This window comes from Eleginops maclovinus, chromosome 19 (assembly GCF_036324505.1).
Source record: "Eleginops maclovinus isolate JMC-PN-2008 ecotype Puerto Natales chromosome 19, JC_Emac_rtc_rv5, whole genome shotgun sequence".
Lineage (NCBI taxonomy): Eukaryota > Metazoa > Chordata > Actinopteri > Perciformes > Eleginopidae > Eleginops > Eleginops maclovinus.
Genome location: NC_086367.1, coordinates 19,738,517 through 19,766,024, shown reverse-complemented (window position 1 = coordinate 19,766,024; position 27,508 = coordinate 19,738,517). Strand labels below are relative to the sequence as shown.

The 27,508-nt window shown below is 41.5% G+C and overlaps 1 protein-coding gene across 1 annotated transcript; it reads right to left on the bottom strand.

Moving 5' to 3' along the window:
* Positions 1-347: 347 nt before the first annotated feature.
* rab11fip5a (RAB11 family interacting protein 5a (class I)) lies at positions 348-26,251 on the bottom strand. Its single transcript, XM_063908712.1, is given in 7 exon segments — positions 348-3,265; positions 3,956-4,112; positions 5,848-9,303; positions 11,278-11,839; positions 12,443-12,751; positions 12,754-12,950; positions 25,461-26,251. Coding segments are annotated over 7 exon segments (5,319 nt in total). The 5' UTR covers positions 25,841-26,251; the 3' UTR covers positions 348-3,007.
* Positions 26,252-27,508: the final 1,257 nt, after the last annotated feature.

Here is a 27,508-nt window from a genome sequence, read left to right as displayed (position 1 = left end):
CACTACTCATTTATTTTTAAAGGAAATTAAAGAATTAGACTTGAATCATTGTTTTTACATTACTTTTAAAGATTTATTTTCTTGGTTTTCCTCACTGAAGAACTGAAAATAAATATCTCTACAGTGTAGGATATGTTATTCAAGTTATTCCTAAAACCAAAAGACAGACAAAAAGTAAACAAACAGCTACTTTTTGATTTGATTTTTACCAAATTACAGCCTAATAGAAAAGGGAGCTAGTTATCTTAAATAAACAGAGAAGCACCCAGTACACCAAGAGTGATTGTAATCAGCTCAGTGGAAAAACACACACAAATACACCCCAAAGAAAGATTTACAACGAAACATACGGTGAGCAAGAAACACAAAATATTCTTTATTAAATATACAAAATTTGTGAAACAGAATTGCATCACGAATTGTAAACTTTCCAATCTCACATACTACCTTAAGAACATCCCACCGGCTACACACTCAAAGGACAAAAATACAATCAGTTTAAACTTAAATAAAAATGGAAGACGTGGGAAGAGGACGTTTATTCTTGCACTTCACAAGTGCCGAGTCACATTTTTAATATGTCTCTACAGTCATCTACACACTTCATATTGCGATCACACATCAGAACTGAGATGACGAGACGGTGTTTGGATGTTTTTTTGGATGTTTCAAACTCACTGGCAAAAATCAAGGATGTGGTGTCAAATTGGCCTAGTGCTTAAGTCACAGAGCGATTAGAAAGTGCAGTACGGTGTAAAGTAGATCTAACTATACCGATATCAACAGACAGGTACAGTAATGTTCTGACGATTAAGTAGTGCAAGAACATCCACAAACGCTGTTAAAAGTGGCATCATATCAGAATACTTTATGGTGTCTCAATCTGCTCTATAGATTTAGTTTCAAGGCTTTTTTTTGGCATTTTACAGAAAATCTGCTCATTTTCTATTCATATGCATACAATTTAATATTGTGCAGTGATCTAAACATTATTGTAACAAAGCATTAACAGGAGTAAAACAAAAAAAACGAACAGTCAGTGAACAGATGGCTTATCTTCTTCAAAACCTGCCTCGAAATGAAGTGCTAGATTTTCAAAACAGAACAAAAATAAGGCAGCATTTGGCATTTCAATACGGCATATATGCTGTAAAATGCACTGTATATCCCTTTGCAACACCTGAAAGCAAAAGCGATTTGCGTGCTTGTGCAGAAGCGGATGTGACACCGAGGGAGGGGAGTCAAGAGCCAGCATGTCGCAGGCATTTCCTCAACCGCGGCGTCATGTTGATAACACACGTGGGAAGGCAGGAGCATGAGATCATAGGAGCTTTTGATGGCTGATCTTGATACTGTCTTCACCTGATAACACCGTGACCCATACAAGATTCTGTTTAGCTTATGTGGCTGAGCATTATGGGTAATTTCAAGACATGCCGATAGAACAGAAAGAAGGAAAAAGAATTTGGAAGAAGGAGCAAGCAAAAGATAAACAGCACTTATCCTGCGTAGGAAATAAAACCATTCACTTGCTGGCTAAGAACACTTTTGAACATTCAGAAGCTACAGTCAGTTCCCATTGATGTGCACGTTGGGTTTGTTGTTTCAAAAACTAGTCGGAGCACTCGGTATTCATTAGGGAACATTTGTAGAGTGTCAATCCAAAACAACATATATGCACCATGTGGAAGTGAAGCAAATCACAGCCGGATGAATCCCATTTGGTGGTTTTGCATGAATTCACTTTATTAAGAAACTATAGGGCATTCTTTAAAATATGCATACTACTTTCCAAAGCCTGTTTGAAGACTGTCAATGTTTTTTATCTTCTTTCTTAGCAGCCATTAGTTTTTTTTCATTTAAAAAATATGCTTTTCATTTAGGGAAATGCGCTTATTACCATTCTTGCCGATAGTTAGAAGAGATGATTGTTACCTATTTTAAATCTCTTTGCAAGTATGGATATTGATCAAGATATGGTTCGCTTAGCTTAGCATTAAACTGGAAACAAGGGGTAACAGTTATGTTCAAACCAGTTTTCAAAATGTTGATCATTTTCAATTTCCAGCTCACCAAATTAGGATGATGTGTTTTTTTGTATATGTTTTACATTATAATAAACTGAATATGTTTGGATTTCCAAATGTTGGTTTGACAAAAGGATGTCACCTTGGGCTCTGATATTATGTAGACCAAATTATTTATCCATTAATAAAGAAAATAATCTGCAGATAATTTAATTGAAAATGAACATAACACTAGCCAAAGACCTATATTATAGTTCGATCTAATCGTACTTCTTGGAAGACCATTAAAAAAATGTGGCCCTTCTTACAACTGCATTAAAAAGAGATGCGTCAAAATGTAAACTGTGGGGATTTTTCTCTTGACGAGTTTAATTTCCCTGCAGGTTGAGTTTCATGCATCGATGAAATGAAGTGAAACTAGAGGCTGCCTTGAAGGTATAAAATCAATCTAAACCTGATGGTGGGCTACAGAAATGTCAGGTTTTGATTTAAAGAATATTCAATTTGTAGTTAATGGTCTGAAACATGTAAAACCATCAGAGTGGCTCTCCTTTCCTTACAGCACTGCAACTCTCTTGGAGAATATTCTTTGAAAAGCTGTGTGAGAGGTTTGTAGATATACACTGTTTTGGACTGACACGCTACCATTTCTCTCAAACATTTTGTGGTAAGGTGATAGGAGTGAGGTGAGGTGGAAAAGGGAGGAATCATTGTTTTTACAATCAGGATCCCAATGTGGAAGCATCCGGGCTCTCCTCTGTGACCTTGCTTTGTGAACCTGAAAACAACCTGAGGACCCGCTATATTCAGAACCGCCCGAACCGAAAGCCTTCTACGAGTTTCAGCACAGAAAAGCATGCCGGCTGGGAAACACGGCCACCCTCCAGACGTCTCTCAGTGCCTACATATTTGTATCAAAAAGGACAGCATAGCAGTGAAAAGACTTAAGAGCTGTTGTGGAGTGAACTGCAAACGTTTTGTCACTTTAACTTGGTGCGCACTTGCAAGAGAGTCGGCTTCTGCTCCATGATTCGCACCAGCAGCGTGTCTATGTAGTCCTCCAGATCTTTGACCTGCGGCTTCAACTTCTTCAGCTCCACTTCACGCTTCGCTAGCAGAGTTTTCTGACGTTGAAACTCGGCCTTCTGTCGCTCCAGCTCGGCCTCCCGCTGCACCAGCAGGGCGACCAGCTCACTGTGGTTCAGGTGGTAGTACGAGCCCGCTCCCTCCGACACAGGCTGGAGACAGACAGATAGACAGACAGGGAAGGGGAGTTAAAGGCTAACAAACATATAAAATGTGATGTCCTTTAATTGGATTTCCTGTTAATTCGTTTTTGCAGCCACAAATATGGTATCCAACAGTAACTGCAAAACAAGTAAGCATTATAAAAGCAAACTGGAGAAAATAAGGGAGTACAGGTATAAGAAAATATAGCCATAGTTTAATACATTCTTTTTTTAAACCCGTCTTAATAACGTGCACTCTTAATTTAAGTTGCATAGGTGTAAGAAAGGTTGATAGTTGTATTTAGATATAACCCTTTTATCGTTATTTATTCAGGGAAGAGAAACGGGACAAGGGCGAAGTAATCTTTAATTGTAAAATCTAAAGAAAAATTAAAGGATAAAGTATAATGCTAGGAAAAAGAAGAATATAATTCTACACTATCAGGATGCCTGGCCTGAAAATCAACATTTACTAAGAAAGAAAAAGGGAAAGAATTGCAATCGCAGAGTTAGGTAAGCTTTTAAGTGCTTTTGAAACTCTGCCCAGAAATACCTCAAAATATAAAACAGTGATCTGTTCCCAAAACTCCCATTGTCCTTGAGAAAAGTAATTACATGTATAAAAGAGTTGTGATCATGGAACCTGTTTGCCTCTGAAGGGCAGTGTTGCAGTATTTTTGTTAAAATTAGAAACGGTACCTTCTTCTTGCTGGTCCCGTGCTCGCTGATCTGGCTGCTCCTCCCCGGGTTGATGGAGGACTTGAGCTTCTCGAGGCCGGTGGCCAGCACGGACCGGCCCTCCGTCCGCTTCTCCTCACCCGACGTGGTGGTGGTGAGGGGCTTCACTGGGTGGGGGCTGCAGCAGCACACATACAGTATACAGTAAGGTTTCACACTTTATACGTAAACATTTGTGGGGATTTTTAGTAAAGTTTCAAAAACACATCTGGATGTCATCCTGGAGGTCCAAAGTTGGTGATATTCATAGCTAAAAAAAAAAAGCCAACTATCTTACAGAGATGCGTTTGAAATTATACAGAAACATGCATTCAACTAAAAAGACGTTACTTTTCTTTTGAAGTACCAGAGGGAAAGTCAGGGAATGGATTGTGCGTTCACATTAAAATCCTTCTTTGGTGCCACTTTGCGTAAATAAGTTACACCTGCTTGTGGCTGTGGGTAATACACAAGGCTAGTTTTAATTTAATGTATAAAATATATCTTTTTTTGTACATTTCCTGAATTCTCTTACAAGTTTTATTGTGAAAACCTGATTATTTCACTTCATCAGGCCCAATTATCTTCAAATAAGAAAAAGGGAGGAGAAACTCATCTATTGTTTTCCTAACTCTAGTTAAAATAAGTGACTTATTTCAACAAGGAGGCCCTAACGTGATGAGCTGTCACAAGTAAAAGTTTGTAACTAAGCTTTTATTCTGAAAATCACACAAAACACAAACCTAGCTTCTGAAAGAACATTCCTCTTTTGCAGATTGAGTTTGTTTTTGTTGTTTTTCATAAAACCAAACCCTCCTACATTGGCTAGAAAGATGCAACTCTATGGCTCTTAGATTATGTAATTAAATCATTTTGCCTGCTGGCCAGTTAAGGGAAACATGACATCAACACCTCTACAATAACAACACAGGAAACGTGACCTATATTTACCCGAAAATCTATCACCTACAGACTAATCATCAACATACTGCAGTGACTCCCATTATAACAACCATAATCTTTTTCATATATATCTTTTCTTCCATGTAATAGGATTTTAGCTATTACTTGATCACAACATGTTGTCCTCTGGACCTCCGGGCCAACGTAGAAGCTACACAACACATCAACCTTTTAAAATCCCCAGAAAATGTTAATTTTAGCAATGAAGAATAAAAGGAGGTTAGGCATGTGTAAGGGTCCTCATTAAAAAGGAAATACTGGTGAAAATTGAAAGATTTAATTGCATGCGTTGGTGCAATCAAACATGTAGAATTGTGCAAAATGTGTTATTACCCCGGGGAGAAAAGGAAATGCTATCAGTGACACAACAACACCTTTTTTTGCTCTCCTGCAAAACCTGGTTTTCTGGTCGAGATTTAGGCAAATGAGTGTCTGTGTGAGAACCTTAGATGTCCCTGTGGGGAGGGGTGTGTGTGTGTGTGTGTGTGTGTGTGTGTGTGTGTGTGTGTGTGTGTGTGTTGGGAAGGAGGGGGTGTGCGGTAAGAAACAGGGTAAAATAATAACTGCTAATTGGCCCGAGGCTCTGTTTCCCCTCCTGTTACAGCAGAGCCAGGACACACAACAACAATAAGACACCTGCAGAGGAGTCCTGTTAACACCAGCAGTATATATGTGTGTGTGTGTGTGTGTGTGTGTGTGTGTGTGTGTGTGTGTGTGTGTGTGTCTTAAAGTGATAAAAAAAGAGAAGGTCACACCACAAAAAGAGAATTCCCTTGAGAGTCGTCGGTACAGAAGACGAAGCAGGCGGAAGCGGCAGAAGGACACTGAAAACGCGACAGGATAGAAGAATGTCTCGAAGTGGGAAAAAGTGCTTCCTCTCCACCTTTTTCCCCAAGCATGTGCAACCTCACCTGTTCTGCTGATTGGCTGCCTGCTGCTGCCGCTGCATCTCCTGAAGCATTGCCGCGCTGGGTGGTGATCTCGCCATAGCATTGTCAAGAAAAGGGAGGGGAAAGGAGCTACTACTTTTAGGAGATAGAGAGGGAGCAAAGGAGATCAGAGAGGGGTGGTCAGGGCTAAGAGGAGGAGCAGAGGGGGACACCTGTATCGCACCGGGATCGCTCCCAAAGGAGGGCTGCAGGAGGTCTTCAAACGCAGGTGTCAGTGTGCCTTCAGAGTGTGAGCGGGGTAGTGTAGTACTTTGTGCCTGAGGGGATTTCGGGAATATGTCACCGAAGACGACATGCTGACTTTCCGCTTCTTTGTCATTGAGATTCTTTCGATTAGAGCTCATGTAAAAGTCTGTTGATGCTGCAGGAAGTAAACCGAAGTTATCATCTATCGTGAAGTTTGGTTTAAGAGTTGGTGTCGTGTCCTTGGCTCCGAAGAAAGAGCCTCCAAGATTGTCAATTTCCCCGTGAAATGGCTCGCTTCTGGAGTCTTTTTGGTCCAAAGCAGCATCAGGGGTTGTCTGAATCTCTATCAGATCGCCACACAGCGTGGAGTTTGCAGAGTGCAGCGTCTCGTTTTGCTCTGAGCCGCTGGAGGAACGTTGAGACACACAGCTCTGGTAATCCTGTGAGTTGGTGCTGACATAAAGGCTTTGGAAGCTGCTGGTGCTTTGATCAGATGCAGGAGTGTGCAACAGGATGTCATCGAAATCTTGGCTGGGACCGGTGTTGAGGAAGTCACCAAAAAGCCCAAATGGTACAATTGAACGCTGGCTGTCATCCTGCCCTCGTAAACCAGTGCTCTCTATGGGGGAGTCAGATGAACCCTGCCTCACATCAGGGGAGGAGGTTATGATATTTAGTGTGGAGTACAGTTTATCATCTGGAGTCATCACATCCGTAGTGTTTATTCCAGACACAGAGGAATCAATTAACACTTTAGAAAAATCCTCCACAGATGTGTTGATTTCACAGATGCCTTTCCCTTTTTCGTTGTCAGTCTGTAAAAAGATGTCTGATTTTGTCTGTAGTTCTGGTAGCAAGTTTGAAAAGCTTGAAGCATCCTCACTTCCTGTATCTCCTGCAGACTGCTGATGTGATAGCACTGGAGAAAGTGATGCCAATGAGCCCTCTATACTGTCTAAATAAGCCTTTTCAACACTATCCCCGTGCTGAATAACAGTGGTCCTAGCTAAATCAACTAAAGACCGATCATTGGACCTGTCGGTAAACTCTTCTGGGTGTACAACAGATTCTTCTTTACTTAATCGGAGGATGCTGCTTTCAAAGTTCTGTTCTTGGGCTTCCTCCAAGGAGGATGCAGGGAATTTGTCTGAAAAAGGAGAGATAAAGGGCACAAAATCCTTTGCAGAGCTGTTGCCTTTCTTTCCATTGTCAGGCAGTAAAAATATGTTGGACTTTGTCTGTAGTTCTGGTAACGACTTTGGTGTTTGTAGGCCAGCTTCCTCACTTCCTGTCTCTCCTGCAGGCAGCTGACGTGTTACCTCTGGGGACGATGGCACCAATGAGCCCTCTATTATGTCTAAATCTGCCTCTACACCACCCTCTCCGTGCTGAATAACATGGTGTTGGGCTAATGACTGATCATCGGATCTGTTAGTAATGTCAACCTCTGATTCTGAGCGCTTCCCTCCAACAGATTCTTCTTCTTTACAAAAACCAACGTTGCTGCTTTCAAAGTTCTGTTTCTCAGCTTCCTCCTGGTTGATGCCTGTCTTTCCATTTTCAATGTCAGGCTGTAAATAAATGTTGGATATTGGCAGCAGTTCTGGTGATAAGTAAGCAAAGTTTTGTGACTGTGCATCTGCATCCTTACTTCCTGCCTCTCCGTGTGGGGACATTGGTGCCAATGAGCCCTCTTTACCATCTGAATCTGCCTTTTCAGCACCATCGCTGTGCTGAATAACATCGTGCTGAGCTACATCATCTAAAGAAAGACAGATGGACTGGTCAGTAATGTCGACTTCTGATTCTGGGGCAACAGATTCTTCTTCTTTAAAGGAGCTGAGGGTGCTGCTTTCAAAGTTCTGTTTCTCGGCTTCCTCATTGTTTATCTTTCCATTTTCATTGTCAGGCTGTAAAGAAATGGAGGATTTTGGGTGTAGTTCTGTTGAAAAGTATGAAAAGATTGGTGATTCACTTCTTATCTCTGTTGCAGGCTGCTGATTTGTAAGCACTGTTGGCATTGGTGCTAATATGCTGTCTAAATCTGTGTGTTCATCACCATCCCCACGCTTCATAACATGTTGCCGAGACACATCGCCTAAATCCAGATCAATGGACCTGTCAGTAACGTCATCTTCAGATTCAGAGGGTTTCCTTACAACAGATGAATCTGAGGATTTCTCAAAGCCGAGGATGCTGCTTTCAAAGTTCTGTGCCTCGATTTCCTCTGAGGATGATGCAGAGAATTTGTCCGAATAAGAGGAGACACAAGAGAGGAAATCCTCTTCTGCAGAACTGCCGAGACCTGAAGAAGTCGGATCTGGGGAGCTGCTGCTGAGCTTCACGGACGAGGCATGCCCGGGGCTGGGATGCACCTTAGTGTGAGTAAAATCATTTGTATTAGTAGCAACGTTAGCTTGATGAGGGTCAGTGAAAGCATCTGGCGAGTTAGTGGAAGTATTTAGAGTGACATTGTCATTCTCAAAGCTGGTGTTCTCTGGGATTGTCTCGAGGAATTGTGAAAATGTGTCAAGAGGATAAGCGTTAGATTTCTGTGCATCAAATACAAATTCTGTGCAAGGTTGAGTATGTAGTGCGTCATTCACGTTAGTGTTAGGATCCGTTATGGGTTGTAATGCTGCTTTTTCGTTGCAGTGTTCCAGTGGCTGCTCACTGGGTGTGTTTTGCTGTGTTTTGCAGTCTGCGGTCAGATCCTCGGGAGACTGCAGCCTGCCAGCAGCGAACGCTTCAAAGGATTCGTCCCATTCAGGGTCCAGCTCCCCGGCAGACATAAAAGGGTCGGACATCTTCATGCTTAACGGTTGCTCTTCGTACGTAGGAGGTGGAGGAAGAGGCCGTTTCTGGGCATTGCTCTCTGTACCAAAGCTGGAGTCCTGTCTGGTTGGGTTTTCGTTGTTCAGGGCGGGGTTAGGGTTACTCGCCTGCGGAAAGAGTTGAGCTATGGGAGGCCGGGCGCTGGAGAGATAAGGCAGAGGAGGCAGCAAAGGTTTAAGGGGCTCAGCGTCTAGCATGGTGTCATAGAAAGGGTTTTGCTGGATGCGAGAGAAGAAAGGGTTGCAGGGGGACATGGTAGGTGAGGTGTTCTGTGAGAAGGGGTTAGTGTGATGCAGGGAAACCAGAGGATCTACAGGGGGACCTGGGGGGTGACTGGTTGGGAGTGGAGGTGGGTGGGGGTCAGTGCTGGACTCTAGTTTAGGTGACACCACCAGGCTGTGAAAGGAAGGGGACACAGTCCTCGTGATTAGGCCTGCGGAAGGTTTTTATGGTTCAAATCACATCTCAATCATTGATACAGAATGGCTAATATGTTAAACCCAAATTATTAACGACGTATTGTTCTCGTTATTCCCTTCAACACTGTTTTAATGCAGTTTAGCTGCTTTATTGTCTTCAAAATACCTTTAACTGAGTTTTTTTTGCCAGCTTGGAGACTGACATGACATTTTATAGCAGAACCAAACGTTGTTATTAATATTTGAAAGCTATTTCCTTTTTCAAATGAGGCCACAAATGGCTGTAGTCATATTTAAAAAAAATAATCGCCCTAAAAAAGAAGATGCGATTAGATATAGTGGTTATTTAAATGTTATGTGTTAAATTGCTGCTAGTCGCCCCGTTAATAAAAGGTAAGTGCTTTTTAAACGAATAATTGATGCAGCTGGGTGTGATGATAACTGTGAGGGCTGTGAAAATGTAAAGATACAGAGCTGGCAGGAAGCTAGTGTGTGTACTACACACCCCAGAATAGCTGACTTCGCCTCAATCAGCAGGTCCGATATTTTTGTTTACGCTCGGTGTAAAGAAACATTACGATACTGTGGTGGCTTTCTTTTTGGTCCTCGTCAGGGAACTCAATAAATAACATATAGCTGTTAAATGTTCTGTAAGACGTGGTTTAAAGATGAATTGTGTTTATGAATCTGGAACTACAACGATGAATGGAGTAATTGACCCACAAAAAAATTATTTGCTATTCATCAAAGTAATTAATTCATGCAAAAATGGAGGAAAATGCTGAGATTAAATGTTTGTCTCTGTTTTATATCCTATTAAATACATAACCTTTGACTTAAAGAAACTCGGATGGACATTTTTCACTATTTTATGACAACTTATACACCATTGATCTAGAAAATGATCTGCAGATTGATCGATATTGAAAATAATCATTAGCTGCAGGCCTATGAGACAGTACAGTACAGGACACGCGGCAGATAAATCACCCACTAAAGAATGTGCTTCTGTAAGAAGTGGAAATAAAATTAGATGGGACACACACACACACACACACACACACACACACACACACATTACAAATGCATTGACAAAACCCTCACACACACATCAACACCCACAAGCACGTCCTGAAAGAGAACAAATATTGTTCACATCATCATCTTCCATTGAAACTGACATTATCACTGAACCATGCAAACGGCTGATGGAGCTAATTTCACAGGAGCACCCCCCCCTCCTCCTCCATCTGCATTGCAGATATGAGCTGTAACCAGAGACTGAGGCATGTCGGTTCACAGGAAGTGAAAAGTAAACTAATAAATGTATAACTTTTTGTGAGATATTATTTCTTCTCTGATTATAGATTTGGAGTTTAACCCATATTATTGCAAAATTGATAATATTGACGTAAAAATGTTGTCATGATTTTCGCAAAACCAGGGTTTCCCGCAGCACTTTACAGGTTAAGCGCCCTAACTAAGGTCTTCCAAAATTAAACATTTTTAATTAAAATATGAGCGACATTCGCCGTGTTACTCTGTCCTGTATTCTCTCATTCCAAACCGTGACCAACGCCAGCCTCCCTTCTCTGCAGAACGCATTAAAAAAACTGGGTCATGAATTGGAAAAACCCAAAATTGCGGGCTTCTTCATGTGACGAAGCATGCCTACCGCACCCTGCGCGCTATTGACCAATAGTTATTTGTTCATTTGGTTAGTTTATTTATCAGTTTTTCCCATTTTTTATTAGCTAATAGTCTAAGTCTGTACATAAGCTACTATTGGATTTAAATAAATAAGTATGTTTAAGTATGAATGTCATGCAGGTCACATAATAACATCTGATACAGGGGAATAGTGGTTCAGCAGATTTTGACCCTCTTTATCAAACAGAATAGATAATAGTAGTGATTCCTCTCCTCAGTGATCAGTGAGTGTTTATCTCACCTGGGTTTGCTGTTTGAGTCCTTTGATCCAAACCATCCCTTGTGTTTCTCCTCGGCGACGGCGGGGGCCTGTTCAGACTCATCCTTGCTCTGAATCTGCCCTTTCCCCGCAGACTCCCCCCTCCCGTGGGAAAAGAAGTTCCTCCTCTGCTTTTTCCCTGACTCCTCCGTGGAGAAGGAGGAGGAGGAGGATTTGAGTTGAGCAGCCTGTCCCTCTCCCTCCTCCTCGTCACCCAGCATGGGGCCGCTTTTCTCCAGCGCCGCCGCTATGGCTGCCTTCTCCTCCTCGTCGGGCTTGTCAAAGGACCAGCGCCGCCCATCTCCCATGGGGCTTTTTGGGGCGGCCGAGGCAGGCCTGAGGTTCTGCAGAGACACGGAGAGAGGCAAAGACTTTTGCAGCGACGGCAGGCCTAGAGAATCCACAGGGTTTACCAAGCCTTTGTCCAGGGGCTCGGCGCTGTAAGCATCGCCTCCGTTAACGCACACCTTCGGAGGAGGCACCGCGATGGAGATCTCCCCGGCATCATCCCCAAACTCACACTGCAGAGAGTTCGCCGTGTGCTCTGCAAAAAAGGAGGTGGAGGAGAGAGGATAAAAATGCAGGGAATTAATGAACTAATTTAACAGGAGGCTTAATGAGGTGATACACTTACAGAGGGAGGGATTAGTATCACCAGTACATTTACAGTAGGTGTTATTATTAGTTTAGATTACAAGCCCTAATTGATCAAATAGTCCCTATTGTGCTTTTCCCTTTGATGTAGTGTGTATACAGGTGTTTGTGCACCCCCCCCCCGGACTCCTTTGTTCACTTCTGTAACATAGTGACATCATTATACATTTTTCCGCTCCAACACATTGTAGGTGATAGGTTAATGGGCGGAACTTCTCTAAATCGTTGACTTATCACAACAGAGCCGGCCAGCTAACCAATCAGAGCAGACTGGGCTTGGGTTTCAGACACAGGGTGAATAGAGGTGCTGCAGCACAGGCCGTATGAGACAAATAAAGAGCTGTTTGAACATTAAAGCGTGTGTCACAATAGAAGCATAACATGCAAATACAGTATGAACCTGAAAATGAGCATAATATGTCTTCTTGAATTAAGGAAGGATGTCTGTGAATTTGTATAATGAGTTTAAAAGTCAAATACTCTCCAGCCTCACCTGGACTGTTGTCAGCAGTCAGGTTGCTGCTGTTGCTGGGGGAGTTGGAGAGGTCGGACACCACCACGCTAATGCCGGCGGTGGGGCTCAGGCTGCCTCCCCGGGACGACTCGCTGCTCTCTGAGCCAAGCGACGTGCTGGAGCGAGTGTCCGAGGACTTCCTCAGCTTCCCCCTCAGGAAGAAAGTCCTCATCTTGCTGCGCCGGGCCTCTCCTCCCTCGTCGTCCTCGTAGTCCTCCTCCCCGCCTCCATCACTCGGCAGTCGCTGCCTCATTCGATACAGGGAGCCGTAGCCGGTCGGCAGCACCCTGAGGAAGAGTCCTCCTCGCTGGATCTCCTCTTGCCCTTGATGCGCTCTTTCAGCTTGCCGAAGGTGGAGGCGCTCTTGTCCTGCATGACCAGGTCGTACATGCTGGCCGTCAGGTTGTTTCTGGTGAACTGCACGGTGGCTTGGATTTCTCCTCGTTCTTTTTCCTTCTTCCCTGTTTTAGAGTTTAACTTGTACCACCTGAAACAGAGAAATACACACACATGAGATTACCAGAAAACACTTTAACAGAAGTACATTAGGTTTACGTACAAGGAATTTGCTTTAGTGAATCATGTATAAACCTATCGCTGAAATGGAAAAAGGTTCTCTCTTGTTCTCTGAGAGATAGAGCAGCAAAGATTAGATCAATATAAAAATAACGCCAACTACTTAGATATGGTGAAAGTCATTGTGAAACAATAACTGAGGGTTCCTGCTTTCTCTATTCTATATCATATTCAACTGAATATCTTTACATTTTTGACTGACAAAAGAAGATATTTAAAGACATCATTTTGGACTTTTTTCACTATTTTCTGAGAGTTTATTTATCAGAACAATTAATCTAGAAAAGAATCAACACAGATTCTTTTATGATGACAAAGGCAATAACAGTTCAATAATAAAAAAGTAGATGTGAAAGAACATTTACAGCGTGGGAAAAGTATTAAATGACAAATGTAATAATATGTTTGCAAATAAAGAATATATTGTAGGGTGCACAAAAAAACCGTGTTAGCGTTGAGAAATTAATGTTAGTGAATTGTTACCATGAATGGGGCTAATCGGTTCTGTGTGTGTGTGTGTGTGTGTGTCCGTGTGTGTGTGCGTGTGTGTGTGTGTGTCCTACTAAACCAGAACACTGTGTGTGGCTAGACATCCAACAATACCTTGGGGAGGCCTCTTGTTTTTCAGTGACCGGGTAAGCAAGAACAATAGAGTTTAACAATGCTCATGTCTTATTGGAAATGAGTGTGTGTCCTACTTTAAAACTAACAGTTTGCCCCCAACTCCTACTCTGGACGGGCACCAAGGACCACTTCTTAGAAACGCTGTCACCTGTGGGCGTAACAGCGTGACTCATGGGAAAGTCTCATCTGTTCTGTTATAAAGAATAAAATGAGTGAGAAAAAGTCCCCTAGTCAACATGTGTTTGACTGCATGCTGCCAACACAAAGTTATCAGCACAGGGAGCAAGACCGAGAACTTGGTCTGAAACCACAACCTGCTTTTATTTTTTTCACTTCCTGTGCTACTTGGCTATTTTCACCTCCCACCTCGACCACACTGCATTTCTCCATTGTTCATAAAGGAGAGGCTGAGTGACACATATCTGCCCAAATAGCACAACTCAATATGTAAATAGTTCCTTCTTTGAAATCGTAGGATTGGTTCACGGAAATAATATCGAATGTATACGTTTTTGGCAAAATGGCCACAATATAGGTCCTTATATCGATATATAGCATTATTTCTGGTAATTCAATAAATATTTTATTCTCCTGTCTGAATTAAATACTTGACAAATTATAAGATTATGAAGTTGTATCTCATTTTAAGAACTTTATAACATGGTGAAAATAGCAGGATTTCGAGTGAAATAAAATGATTTAAAACATACAGGCCTGCCCTATTTTGAGAATATAGATAAAAAAATATAGAACATTAAAAAATATTCTTATTTTTAAACATCTTTAAGATGTATATCAAAATATCTGCCATACTTTGCCTGTAGTTATGTTTATTTATAATAGGGTTATGTATGCACCATACACCAAGGCAGACTCCTTGTCATGAATTACGTACTTGGTCAATAATGAAACTTTATTGTGATTTCCTTTAAATCAATTAAATAACGTTAATTTATTGTTAATGCACAAATATATTACAGGATGTTAGATGTAAAGAAACATACTTTTTGCTCGATGAAATGGTAAAAGGTCTGTTAAGTCAACAACAAAACCAAATATGAAACTAAAGAAAAGCTTCGAAACTCAAAGACTAGACTTGAAAACTGCAACATGAAATAAGATAAGAAACCAGCCCACATGTGTGAAGGACCTGAGAAAGGAAGTTCACTCTTTAACTGCACAGCTATCTTAGAAAACATCTGCAACATTTCCTCATTTTGTCTGTAAACCTTCAGTGTGACCAAGCATAAACTCCGCAAAAATGAACCCTAATCTGGGGGAAAACCCAAGCACATGAAAGGCGTCAGATATTCTCTATACAAAGGGCAAAGGAAACAATCTTCATTATTGATTAAAGAATAACCGTTTAATCTTTGAAATTAGAAAAGGCAACAAAAAAAACCTAACAGCCAAACAGGTGGTCCTCACACCAAACATTAGTTAGCTTAAAATAATTTATGACAAAGAAAAGCAGGAAGCCCTATGATTCCGAGATGAACAATCTAATATTTTCACTGTTTCTGCTTAAATAAGTGACTAAAACGATCAATCCAGAATATTTCGTTGAAAATTTGAAATGTAAAACAATACAATGAAAATAAATCATGATTATATTTAATTTGTGCTGAGAATATACGTTTTTGTTATCATGCAAAATATGTACAGTTAGCATCAAACTTTTAGCATATTAGCAAAAACATTACAAGTTAGCATGCTAATGTGCTACTGTTGGAATGCTATGTTAGCAAACTGTTAGCATAACCTCTAACTACATGTGTACTACAATAACCTTTACATTTTATTGGAAAGTTAGTTTAGAATTAGTTCTTGAATTAGCTTTAAAAATGATATGTTTCCAACAAAATAAGTGCACAATCATTCAGAGTAACAAAAAAGACGTTGAGTGGTCTTAACCTATTTTGGATATTGGTCAACAAACTTGCAACATATTGACAAAAGATGCAACTGATGTTCCTCTTCCTTCCTCCTCCAGCAGTAATCCTGTATTACAGCTTCATCTGAAAGGTTCTGGATTCATTAGACCTGTAAACTCAGTGCCCTTATCTCCATTTTTCGTTCGGTTCCAACATGCAAGTTGTTTGTTTTCACCGGAAAAGAAACAGGAAAGTTTTCCTTCTCTAGGATAAACACGGGTGTAATTGTAGGCTGCAGAGTGGAAAAAGAAACACTGGTCGTATAATTCACAGCACAGGCTGTTATGTAATCATCATCATCATCCTGCCTTCGACCTCAAGTGCAGGGCCTGAAAACAAGGCTAACACCCAAGACAAGTGGCAGTGAAAACAATTAGCAGACAAACTTCTTTCAGAACAAACTGCAAATAAGAAGAAGGTGCGAGAGGAGGAAGAGAGGAATGCCGACGCTTTTTATAGCTCCACAGGAACAACATATATTACGTCTGTCATAAATGGACAATAGAAAAATGCAGACACTGGAAAGTTGTTTTAACTAATCCCATGTCACACACACACACACACACACACACACACACACACACACACACACACACACACACACACACACACACACACACACACACACACACACACACACACACACACACACACACACACACACACACACACACACACACACACACACACACACAGAGTTATTATAATCCAGATGTTTACTTTGTAGTTTAATCCTGTTACCGGATTATCCAGCTGTATGTGAACAAATTGAATCAGAGCATGGCGTGCCTTCTTCTTTACGTCAAGAGGGCGGAGGCATGTTGAAAACATAAAGACTTTATGAGTAGGCTCTTTCTCAAGTGTCTAAAATTGTAAACCAGGGCTTCTTCCTCACATACCTCGCTGTTAGGTGTGGAATCGAGTTTCACATCGATGCTTCAACAACAGTATCAGTGGTTCTCCTGATTCGGCAGCCAACTCCCTGCAGCCAAAGGTGGGGCTCAAATTCCAAACACAGGACCTGGGCACTATGTAAGGGTTTTTCTTTTTGTAGACGTAGAGGTACTACACCCGTCACCAGACCGTCGACCATGCAGGCATTGTAATACAGGGGACTGTGTAATGGGAATTTCATGTTTCCAATGTCTGTCAATGTTTTACAGTTGCCATTAATACACAGCTAGGTGGTAGTGATTGGACATAGACACAAGACAACAGATTTTTTCGGTTGTTATATGAAGTTCACTTCACTACATGATACAGTATGCTAACATTAAACATAGATGGCTCCGACACAATATTCATGAAGGAAGTTGGCCTCAGGAGCACAAAATCTTCCAAAACAAAACTGTGGGTTTTTTGGGGGGTTTTGTAGAAGATCAAGGAGCTAAAACTGGGAAGTTGTAATGTAGGTGCATTTGTGTTATTTGATCTTGCTTTTTTATTTGACTTAGTCATTAAAACTGTTAATACAAATAGCTTTGCTTCTGCTTACTTTAAGCATTTCAAAACCTATTTTCCTGACACACACTCTGTTCTGTGTTTTAGAAGACGATGCAAAACAATGTGCACACCCATTTACATTCATACACCTGTGCTGGTGGGTCATGTGACGCATGAGAAAGTAACATGAGGCCTAAATACAGAAACTGCAACTCGGAGAAAATCAGCAGCCTACATTTTGAAGCCCACGTACACAGGCAGAGAACAGCCTGTCAGAGAAGAGGACCCAGTTTCCTATCGTCCCACTCAGTTCAGTTCAACGAGGCCGCTCTGCTCACATTGGAAAGCATATTTGGTTTGAATCCACACAAAAAAGTTAGATGAACGTCCCAGTACAAAAACTATTTTTACATCCAAATGTTCTGCCTGTTGTGTTTGCCTGCACAGATTTTCATTCCCATTCCAGAGCTGCAAAGCATGACCGCCTATCTGCTTCCCCATCTTGCAAAAACAGGAAATCACAACACTCCACCCCATCCCAGGGTGACACCATCTCCTCATCTAACCCCTCTCTCTCATCCACCGAGGAGTAGATAGGAACATTTTCCCTAAGCTTATTCTAGGTTTCGGCTTACAAATCCTTCTCTGGAACGGGTCGATCCCTGGAAACCTCCTTCCAAGGCAGGACGGGGCTGAAATTACCAGACTAGAAGTAGAAGTAGGCTATCAACCTATTTTATCCTGCGTGTCTCTGCGGGGCTCCAGGAGTCTGGGTGGTATCAGAGCCACAGAGAAGAGACTGTCTGAAATGAAACTGGTGCCAAGGGCGCAGGATCTGTGTCAACAGTGGGAGTTAGGAGTGCACCAAACATATCGGCATTTAAGGTTATCTATCACTCTGAAGCACTTCTCCTTTAGAGGTTGCTGTGAGGCTAAAGGACCTCTACAGAGACCCTGAGAGTGAATTACTTCATTTGAACTTCAGAAAAGACAAACAAATGAAGAAGAGAGCTTCAGCAATCTGATATCCATGTCACATTTAGAAACAAAACAAATACAGCCATGCTAACGCCTCCATGGGCCTGTAATTAGCACTGTTTTGAGCTAAAGGCTAATAATTATGCTATCATGCTTAGCAGGTATCCCTTTACCTCTTAGTTTATTTTGTTAGCATGCCAACATTGGATCTGAACACAAATACAGCTGAGTCTGATAGGGATGTTTTTTTTAATGAGATTCAAAATGAAGATTTAGTCCAGACTGATCTCAGCGAGTCTGGGCTGCGATGTTTGCAAGTCACCTAACCCGTCTTAAAACGCCTTGAGACATTGTGACATTAAGCAAGCTTTTTGGGTGTGACTCTTTTGCTGTTTCATATCTATTATTGTCATAACTATTTTTATCTGATGTGTTTACCCACTGTTGAGAAACATTGTTCACATGACCTTAAGGAATATTGCACATTGACTGACGAGAAAGATGACTGGTCTTCAAATTCATCAAGTAAAATGAGAGGTCACAGGCAGATCATTTGACACATAATGAGAAGAATTGTACTAAAATGTTTAACTTTAACAGGCAATGTGCATGCAAATGGTCGGCAAAGGTTAAAAAGTTCCCTCCAGAGGGAGTTTCTCTCCCACACACTCCCCCCTCTGCCTGGAACGCCTCCATTGGACTCTTTGTTCACTTCTGTAACATCACTACTTAACACTCGCACTTCTATCGGCTAGCGCTCCAACACATTGTACATGATAGGCTAAGGGGCGGGACATCTCTAAGCGGTTTCAGACTGGGCTCTGGTTTCAGACAGAGGGTGAAAAGAGACAGGCAGTTTGAGAAACATAAAGAGTTACATTAGAGACACTAAATACTAATATGAACCTGAAATATACATAACATGTCCTCTTTAATAAACAGAAACATTCTCTTGAAGTGTGAAGCATCATGTTCCTTATTAGGTACAGTCATACAGAGAGCTGATTCAGCAAAACAGCCAACAGCAAGGTCCAACTAAAGCCAACGATGCTGACCAGACAGCAAAATATACAACCCAGTCAGCTGCAGACCCTCATCGACGCCCATAAGAGGCAGATTATCGGCTTAGTATGCAGCAACGGCAACCACATGCAAGGTAGGCGATAGGTGCTACTTCATTAGACTTATCAGGTGAACACTTCCTGTTTTACATCCCTATCAATGATATAAATTAATCCCAGCGGGAGCATTGTGGGTAATAATGGTCACTTGGCCTGGATTTCAGCAGAGGTAGCAGACGGGACCCTCACCACATTCCACATCTGGATGCGATGAGCTGTAACCTAACCACCAACTTCCCTCCCAATACTTTCACACAATCCAGCCTGTGCCTTAAAACCATGGACCCCCAAGCCATTTTTTCGAGAAAAGTGAAAAGTTGAAACAAAAATAAACCAACGCCACCAATTGTTAGCAGACCAAGGAACAGGTCCCTAGAAATGCACAATAACTGTAAATACATTTGTTTAGTAGTAAATTAAACTCATGTTTGCAATTTGTATGTAGTTTTAAGCAGATATGCGCCTTTATTACTAGGACACTAGATACAAAAGTATAATATAAAATAATACATTCTTTAAATGAATCGCAGTCATAACAAAACAACACGTGAAATAAATATTTGCCCATTAATACACATTCATGTTGCTCTTTTGCCTTTTGTTTATGTCAATATTCACTCTGTTGGATGTTTTATTGCTTGATGTTAACTGGTGTAATGAGACCTTACATGCCATGCTACCTATTACCCATGTTTACCCCAGTATAAAGCAACAGTAAATCGCAGGCTGCTTTTCTGTGTGTTTACAAAGGCTGCTACATATAATACAATGTTTGCTCCATTGGACTGTGCAGTTTTTATAATACATGAGAACATCTTTTGTGAAGTTCAAGGCCAAGTTCTGCATTACAAAAAGCAGATTCCAGTCACTTTTGTGTTCAGATGCTTCTGTCAGCAAAGAAGCCTTGTGACACTAAATGCACTTTGGCTGTTTCTCTATTTAAACACTTTATTGCTTTAAATCCTGTTGAGAGCCTTTAGGAGATGAACACAAAACAAATCATTTCGATAGCAACTTACAGTTTAAAAATACAACCTTTTCAGACTGGCAAACAGTTATTGGAGCAGTTTTGGACAGCAATGTTAGCAATATCTTACTGTACAACTCTGCCCCCGCAATACCATTTAAAACACTCAGTTGTACTGCTCATATGCAACACAATGTTTATCTTGTCAGCTAAAAGTTGCCCCTCAATCCTGAAGAAGCTAGTAGGGCCTGGCATCCCCTAGCATTGGCTGCTCTTCCTACATGAGCATGCTAGCTAATTACCTAGCTGCAGCTAAGTGCTCTAACCTGAACTGAACTGAGCACTGACAGGAACTAAAGACAATTTAGGATATGGTGTCACAGTGACCTAGATTTGGAAACACGTCTCTCTTCTTGCCCAAAGTGGTTACGTTTCTTTTACCAAAACCACAACAGTTATTTAATGCATCTCATAAAGGCAGATGGGAGATTTGTGATGCAACAAAACAGCCTTTATACGAGTCTGTAAATATCGGACACTAGCAATATATGCGACATGTAGCCTGCTGTATATCCTGCTTCCTATGGAATGTTTTTTTACTTAAGTTAATCCGATAAATCTCTTTCTGTTTACAACAATCAGAGGTACATTTCTATCATCTAGGATTGTTCGGTCATGCTGTTATATAACATCTAATGTCCATTAGACCGTATTCTCCCTCAGCAGCAGCTACTGAAGGTCTGTCTGCTCTTAGTAGGGGATTTGTCTGGATGCACATTACACACACACATACACACACACAATCAGCAGATGGAGGTCTAGTTTTTCGGGCCTGCCTCTGTAACATTCACTCAACAGCAGAGATTTGCTTCCTACGGATAAACAATGTGACTATGGGTATGTTAAACTGAGGCAGCAATGACATAAAAAGCAATGGCTGGACATCTAACATCTAAAATCTAAAATATCAGCACTGCAAAAACCACCTGACCAACACAGAAGAATCACTGATCTGCAGAAAGAGCTGAAATGTTACCTTAATCTCTTGGGAAGAACATGATTATTAAGGGAAGAAACGTGAAGTTAAAAATTCAGCAAACCTCTTTTTCTGTTAAAACGTGGTACAGTGTTTCTGCAGCTGCCTCCTGACAGACCCTGCAGGGGGAATGCACCCAACACCCACCTTTCCGGAGAACATGCAAATGCATCACGGCCACTGCATCCTCCCATGCCACACACACTCATGGGCAGCTGCTCTGCTCACATTTACTGAACATATGGGCGACTAAGATCAAAACGTGTCGGGACATGTTTACAATAAAAGCATTTGTCAGGTTTATTTCAGCTCTCAATGCTAATTTGTGCTAACAGTGACCTAATATATGCTCATAATAATAACACTGGTTATTTAGTCGCTCTGCTACAGAATATTGTTTTAGGGTAAATACTGGACTTTTTCACTGTCATGCAGCAACTAACGATTATCAAATGGGATGCAAAATTAAATGTTTAAACAGTTTGTATAGTACATTTAAAGATTACTGTTGCTAGCATATTTTCTTAGCTGTATCCAGCTAATGTTAGCGCCATGATTTGGTGGAGAACACTGTGTCTAGCTAACTTTTTTAATGTTTTTTGCAGGTTAAACAATAGAGGATATTGCAAAAGGGATCAAACATAATCACGTCATGGCTCCATACATCATAACATGCTAACGTCCAGCAGTGGCTCAGTCAGTAGGGGCTTGGACTGGGAATCGTAGGGTCGCCGGTTCAAGTCCCCGAACAGACTTGAAATATGGAAAGTGGACTGCTACTTGGAGAGGTCCCAGTTCACCTCCTAGGCCCTGCTGTGGTGAGCAAGGCACCGGACACCTCCAATCCCCCCTCCCCATTGCTCCCCGGGCGCTGCACGATAGCTGCCCTCTGCTCCTAGTACTAGGATGGGTTAAATGCAGAGGACTAATTTCACTGTGTGTGCTCTGCTGTGTGCATGTATGTGACTAATAAAGACGGTCCCACCAACACGTCCCAGGAAAACTGCAGCATATGAAGTATTGTATATAAACAGCCTTGTTCTAGCTGTTTTATTATACATGTAAGAAGACAAGAAATAAGGATATGACTTTTATTTTATTATAACTACCCATTCTGTCTGCTTAGCTTACATAAGAAAAAGCTAGAGCTGCTAACGCTAGCTTAAACTCTGATAGCAACCTCTATAAAGTGAGAAAATACTGTGCATCAAATATGCGGTTTTGTAATAATGCACCTTTATAAGTAACACTAAGCTACTGTAGGTAATAGGCTAGTTAGCTGTGCATGCTACTCATGTTAGAGCACATCAACACACCGTTTAAAATTCTTCCTTACACTTTTGCTCTGATGTTTTTCCATTTTAAAGAGACTAAAGTCACAAGATCCACATCTTGAGTCCTCACCTCTGGCACCACCTCACCAGTTTAATCATCACTTTTTCTTCATCACCTGCAGAAGAAACTCATCTTCTCCAACATAACCAGAGCTACATTTAAAGCTCATCCCTCATTTCCACTGCCTGGAACACGCTGATTCAGAGGAACACTGTGTGAAAACTGATGAGAAAATAAAACAAGTCAGAAGAAAGAGCCATTTCAACCTGACGCATCTCCATTTGTACCACCCAGAGAAGTACATCACAGTGACGCCCCCAACATCCTCTAAAGAGCTTTATTAGAAACTGCAGAGAAGGAGTCCTTGCACTGTTCTCCACCTCTGCAACAATAAATGTGACACTTCCGTCACCGTAAAACACATACTGGAAAGAGATAGTGGTCATCTGTAAATATAGTGTCTTTTGATGGTGCTTTTTTTTTTGGTTTAAAAGCGTCTGAGCAGTGAATTGATTGCACTTTTATTATCAGACTATACTGCCACTTTGCTTCCCTCCTTTGAGGTTTTATCACTATGCAAACAAAGCTCACCTTAAACGAAATATCAGCCTTGAAGAACCTTTTATACCTCTATACTGAAAGATCAAACAAATCACACAGCTTTACTTGCTTAAAAAGGTGCTACTGGGAATAGCCCAAAACCATAAATCATCCTCAAGTGAAAGCGTTGTTTTTAAATACTACAAAACTAAGTGAGATCTCAAAGATGCAAAAAGAAAAAAGACAATCCCAAACCTTTTTTCACTTGAGATGGTAAACAATTTCTTGATCTCAGCTCGTGACACCATGATTGGGAATCCCTGATAAGTCAAATGGCTTGTATCCCCTTCTAGAAATCAGATATTTTGTTAATATGTGGATAGAGCAGCAGTATCTATGTGCTGAATTAAAAAAAGAAACACTATTTGAGTGTAAGGCATCCTTTAAAACCCAGAAAAGACAACACCACGCTATCAAGTTTCATATTACGATGGATAAGATATTGATATATTGTCCAGCCCTACTGTCAGCAGCCATTTCCAAAAGGGAACTGAAGCCATTATATTTATCTTCACATCCACATTTGGTGTCTTAAAAGGGTTCTCTTTAACATCTCGTTCTGTAGCCCCTACCCTTAAGTCGCACAAAAACAACAGTTTCACCTGGAATATGACCCATATTTTGGGTGGACACACATGAGCAGTGTTTACTGGGTGAAGTGTTGACCAGCCCAGATTCACTGAATACCACATGGAGACTCTGAATGTACCACGACAACAAACTGCTGACAGTTCAACATCCCAGACTGACCTGACCTTCAGGTGACCAACAGGAGACTGCTTCTCCTTTCAGCTCATATTCACATGTCTACCTGAGCGAAAGCTGCCATAAAGGAGAGGGAAACTAAAGAGGAATAGAGGAAAGTTTGTGTTCAAAGTCAAGCCAAAATATTCAATCTGTGCTAAAGGAATAAGGGGTCAGAAGACGGGGGATGTCCTGGATCATCTACCAAATCTGACTCATCCTGGACTGCTGGACGGAAAATACTCTGGCACTTGTACAAATACTGTCATTGCTGTTTGGTCTTGGGATTTTAATTATGTTGTCTTACGTTCAGTTTGTATTATGACAGTTATTGTGTGTAAAATGTAATATTAAATATGGCAACTTTCTGAAAAGGCTAAAAAAAGGCAGCTAGCCTAAGCCTACCATTTTTTGAGGTCAGTTTCAACACAAAAATGATTAAACTTCTGATAAAGTAGCCCAAAAAAACACCATCTACCCTTTTTCAAGATGTTGTGGTTAGTCTTAGAGAGTGTAAACAACAGGCCACCACATCTCATTGTAGTTTGATGGCAGGAAATGTTTCAGCTATCTAAAACATCAGCAGTAAACATCGGGTCTGCTTTCCTTCTCTCTACTAAATCCATAACGTGTTTCAATGCTAACAAATGAACAAACCTACAATTAAACCTTTTGAAATGTTTTCCTATGGTTTAACGTTTTATATACCGAACGATGAATCTATAAAGCCTAATGAATAGTGACAATATTTGTGAGAAGCAATAGAGAGTTGTGTCACCAAAACGTAGCTGTCCCTTACTGCTAAACACTTCCACACTATTCATATTGATCATAAACTGCTGGATACTGCCTTTGAGATTTGACAAATGTTTAAGGAAATACTTCACCAACAAAGAAGTATCTCTTCAATGAGACTTGGATTATTCAGCACGAGTTGTGTTTTGAGTTTGTAAACAGTTGTTTACATATAGTTTTGCTGTTGTTAGAAACAGCCCCTATTTACAATCATTAAGAATGTCTCTGTCATTTTGATTTCTTATTCATCATGAAAGCGTGCAAGAAAAACAAAGTTTCAGTCACTAATTCAAGGTAACACTACATGACAAGTTGATTTACCAGTGGTCATATTGTGTGTGAAATTGTCCATTGAAATGTTGCAATGTAAACATCTTACTTCACATCACCTCTCTACTTTGGTGGTGGGGCTTTTGTCAAACAACATGTTATGCTAAAAATACCTTGCTGCTCTGGGATCATGAATCTGTTAGATAATCCCTGGAACTGGGACAGGCATTAATCCCCCTGCTTCTCTACGTCAAGCCCCAGCTATTTGGACACAACATTTCGACAACCTAAAACAAAACAACCTAACGTGGACACCCTGCAGAAGGGGAGATAGATATTTCTAGAAGGTGTTTGGTGCGAGGAGAATAGTGGTCAGATAGTTTGTGGGAGGAGGGAGGGTGTGTCTGCAGGGCCCTGGTGCAGCACCAGCTGTGTTTATATCTGAAAACAAACTGAGTAGCAACTCAAAAACAGGCCAAAACTGACCAGAAACACCCTGATGAGTTCAATGAACATGGGAAACCAGAAAGAAGCATGCACACACAACTATGACATTCATGGCAGCTAAACTTACTCGTTTTTCACGCATCTACTCTCGTGGAAGACCTTATCCAGCTGGATCACAGCCTGTCCCAGGAACACGTCCATCCCCATGTGTGCCCGGTGCATCACGATGAGTACCAGCTCGTTTGCACCGGCCGGACAGCCTCCGTTCCGCCCGCCGCCCTGCAGCACGCCGGGCTGCAGCTCAAACGAGCACTCCTCCCTCCACTCGGGCTCGGTTGTCTTCTCCACCACGCCGGTCGAGTATTTCTCCTTCCCCAGCTGGATGATGGTGTACACATCGCTGGTGCCATGCTTGCCCTTGCCCCGTAAGCCCCTGCCTCTCAGCACCGTCACCTGGACGTGTGTCGGTAACCATTTCTGGTCCTCCTCCACGGTTAGCGAGGACATGTCCCCCCCTCCCTCCCTCCTCCTCTCTCCAGACAACCGCGACAATGCGAGGCAACCGGGGAGAGGTGGTGGTGGTGTCCGCCGCTTCCTCCCTGTGTCTGCACGGTCACATTAGCTGGCGGGTCGGCGGGCGGTGCCGCATTATGGCTGTGTGTCTCCTCTGCAAAGTTGCCGGTTGTTCGGTGCTCGGTGTGTACTCTGCGGCTGTCTCCGCTTGGTGTCCTGCCTCTCTGCCCCGGTCTATTGCAGCCGTGCGGGCCTCTCTGCGGGCAGCGACGTCACGCCCTTTATCCTCCTTCTTCTTCTGCAGGACGAGGAAGTTTAACTCCACACATGTGGGCTACATGCACAACAGACTACAGCCCGAGCACTGTGCAGGAATGCAGGGTGTGATGTTTCCACCAAAGCTTGTCCACTCCTCCTCTCAAAGAATGTCAAACTCGCCTCTTTTTTGGCTGTCATGATTGCAGACGCCCTAAAGGAGGCCTCTGCACTGTGAGAGCTGTGCTAGGGATGATGGATTAAATTTAACTAATCTAGTTTAGCTACATTTTTGCAGTGAGCAGTTCAACCTGATTCCTATTCAGATATTAGTTCAACTTCTGTAGCTACTAAGAAATTAAAACAAAAAAGGAAAGGAACGTTTTTGAAAAAATATATTTTACTTTTACTTCTCTCAATAGATCCTGTAGAGAAGTAAAGGGCACAAATTGAAAGTACATATGCTTATTGTAACATCATACATTACAAGACATGGTTATACATCAATGCATACATTTATGTTGGCAGGTAAAACAAAGCTACACTTTGGCTAAAGTTAGCTGAATCCAGCTGTCGTTAGCATTTGTCAGGAAAGTTTTCGTTAATTATTAACATTATGACCGACAAACACCAAGTGTTCAACAATAATTTCTTCGAAGTTGAGATGAATAAGTAAATAAATCCATTTATAACCAAGATCTTCAAAATAAATGTTACACTTGGAGCCATTGGTACCTAAGCGAAACACTTTTGCCAAAAGAGGCAACCCAAAACACTACAGAATAAAAGTTCTGTGTAGTTGTTTCAGGCAAAATGTAGAATTGTAAAGTATATCTGATGAAACGTTTACTTTTCTGAATAACCTATACGCTTGCTGGCTTGTTAAATTGTTAAAACCAGTGGCTTCAAGGCAAGGCAAGTTTATTTATATAGCACCATTCAGCACATGGCAATTCAAAGTGCTTTACAAAACAAAATAGACAACATTGAGAAGCAAATGCAGCAGAAACACATCATGTGGCATTTAAAAACAGCCATTAAGAAGCAAAGATAGTGGGACAAACACAACAGGTATGAAAAACATTAATAAGAACCACACTTAAGCGTGACATATGAACAGCCCAATCAAAAGCAGCCATAAAAAGATACGTCTTCAGTCTGGTTTTAAAATTAGCAAGAGTTGTAGCCGACCTGCAGGACTCTGGGAGTGTATTCCAGGTAGTGGGTGCATAAAAGCTAAACAGCTTCTCCTTTTTTAGTTTTCACTCTTGGGACAGAAAACAGACACATCCCAGAGGACCTAAGACTCCTGGATGGTTGATAGTTTGGCAGGAGATCGTTAATGTATTTTGAGTCTAACCCATGTGATGCTTTAAAAACCAGCAGCAGTATTTTAAAATCAATTCT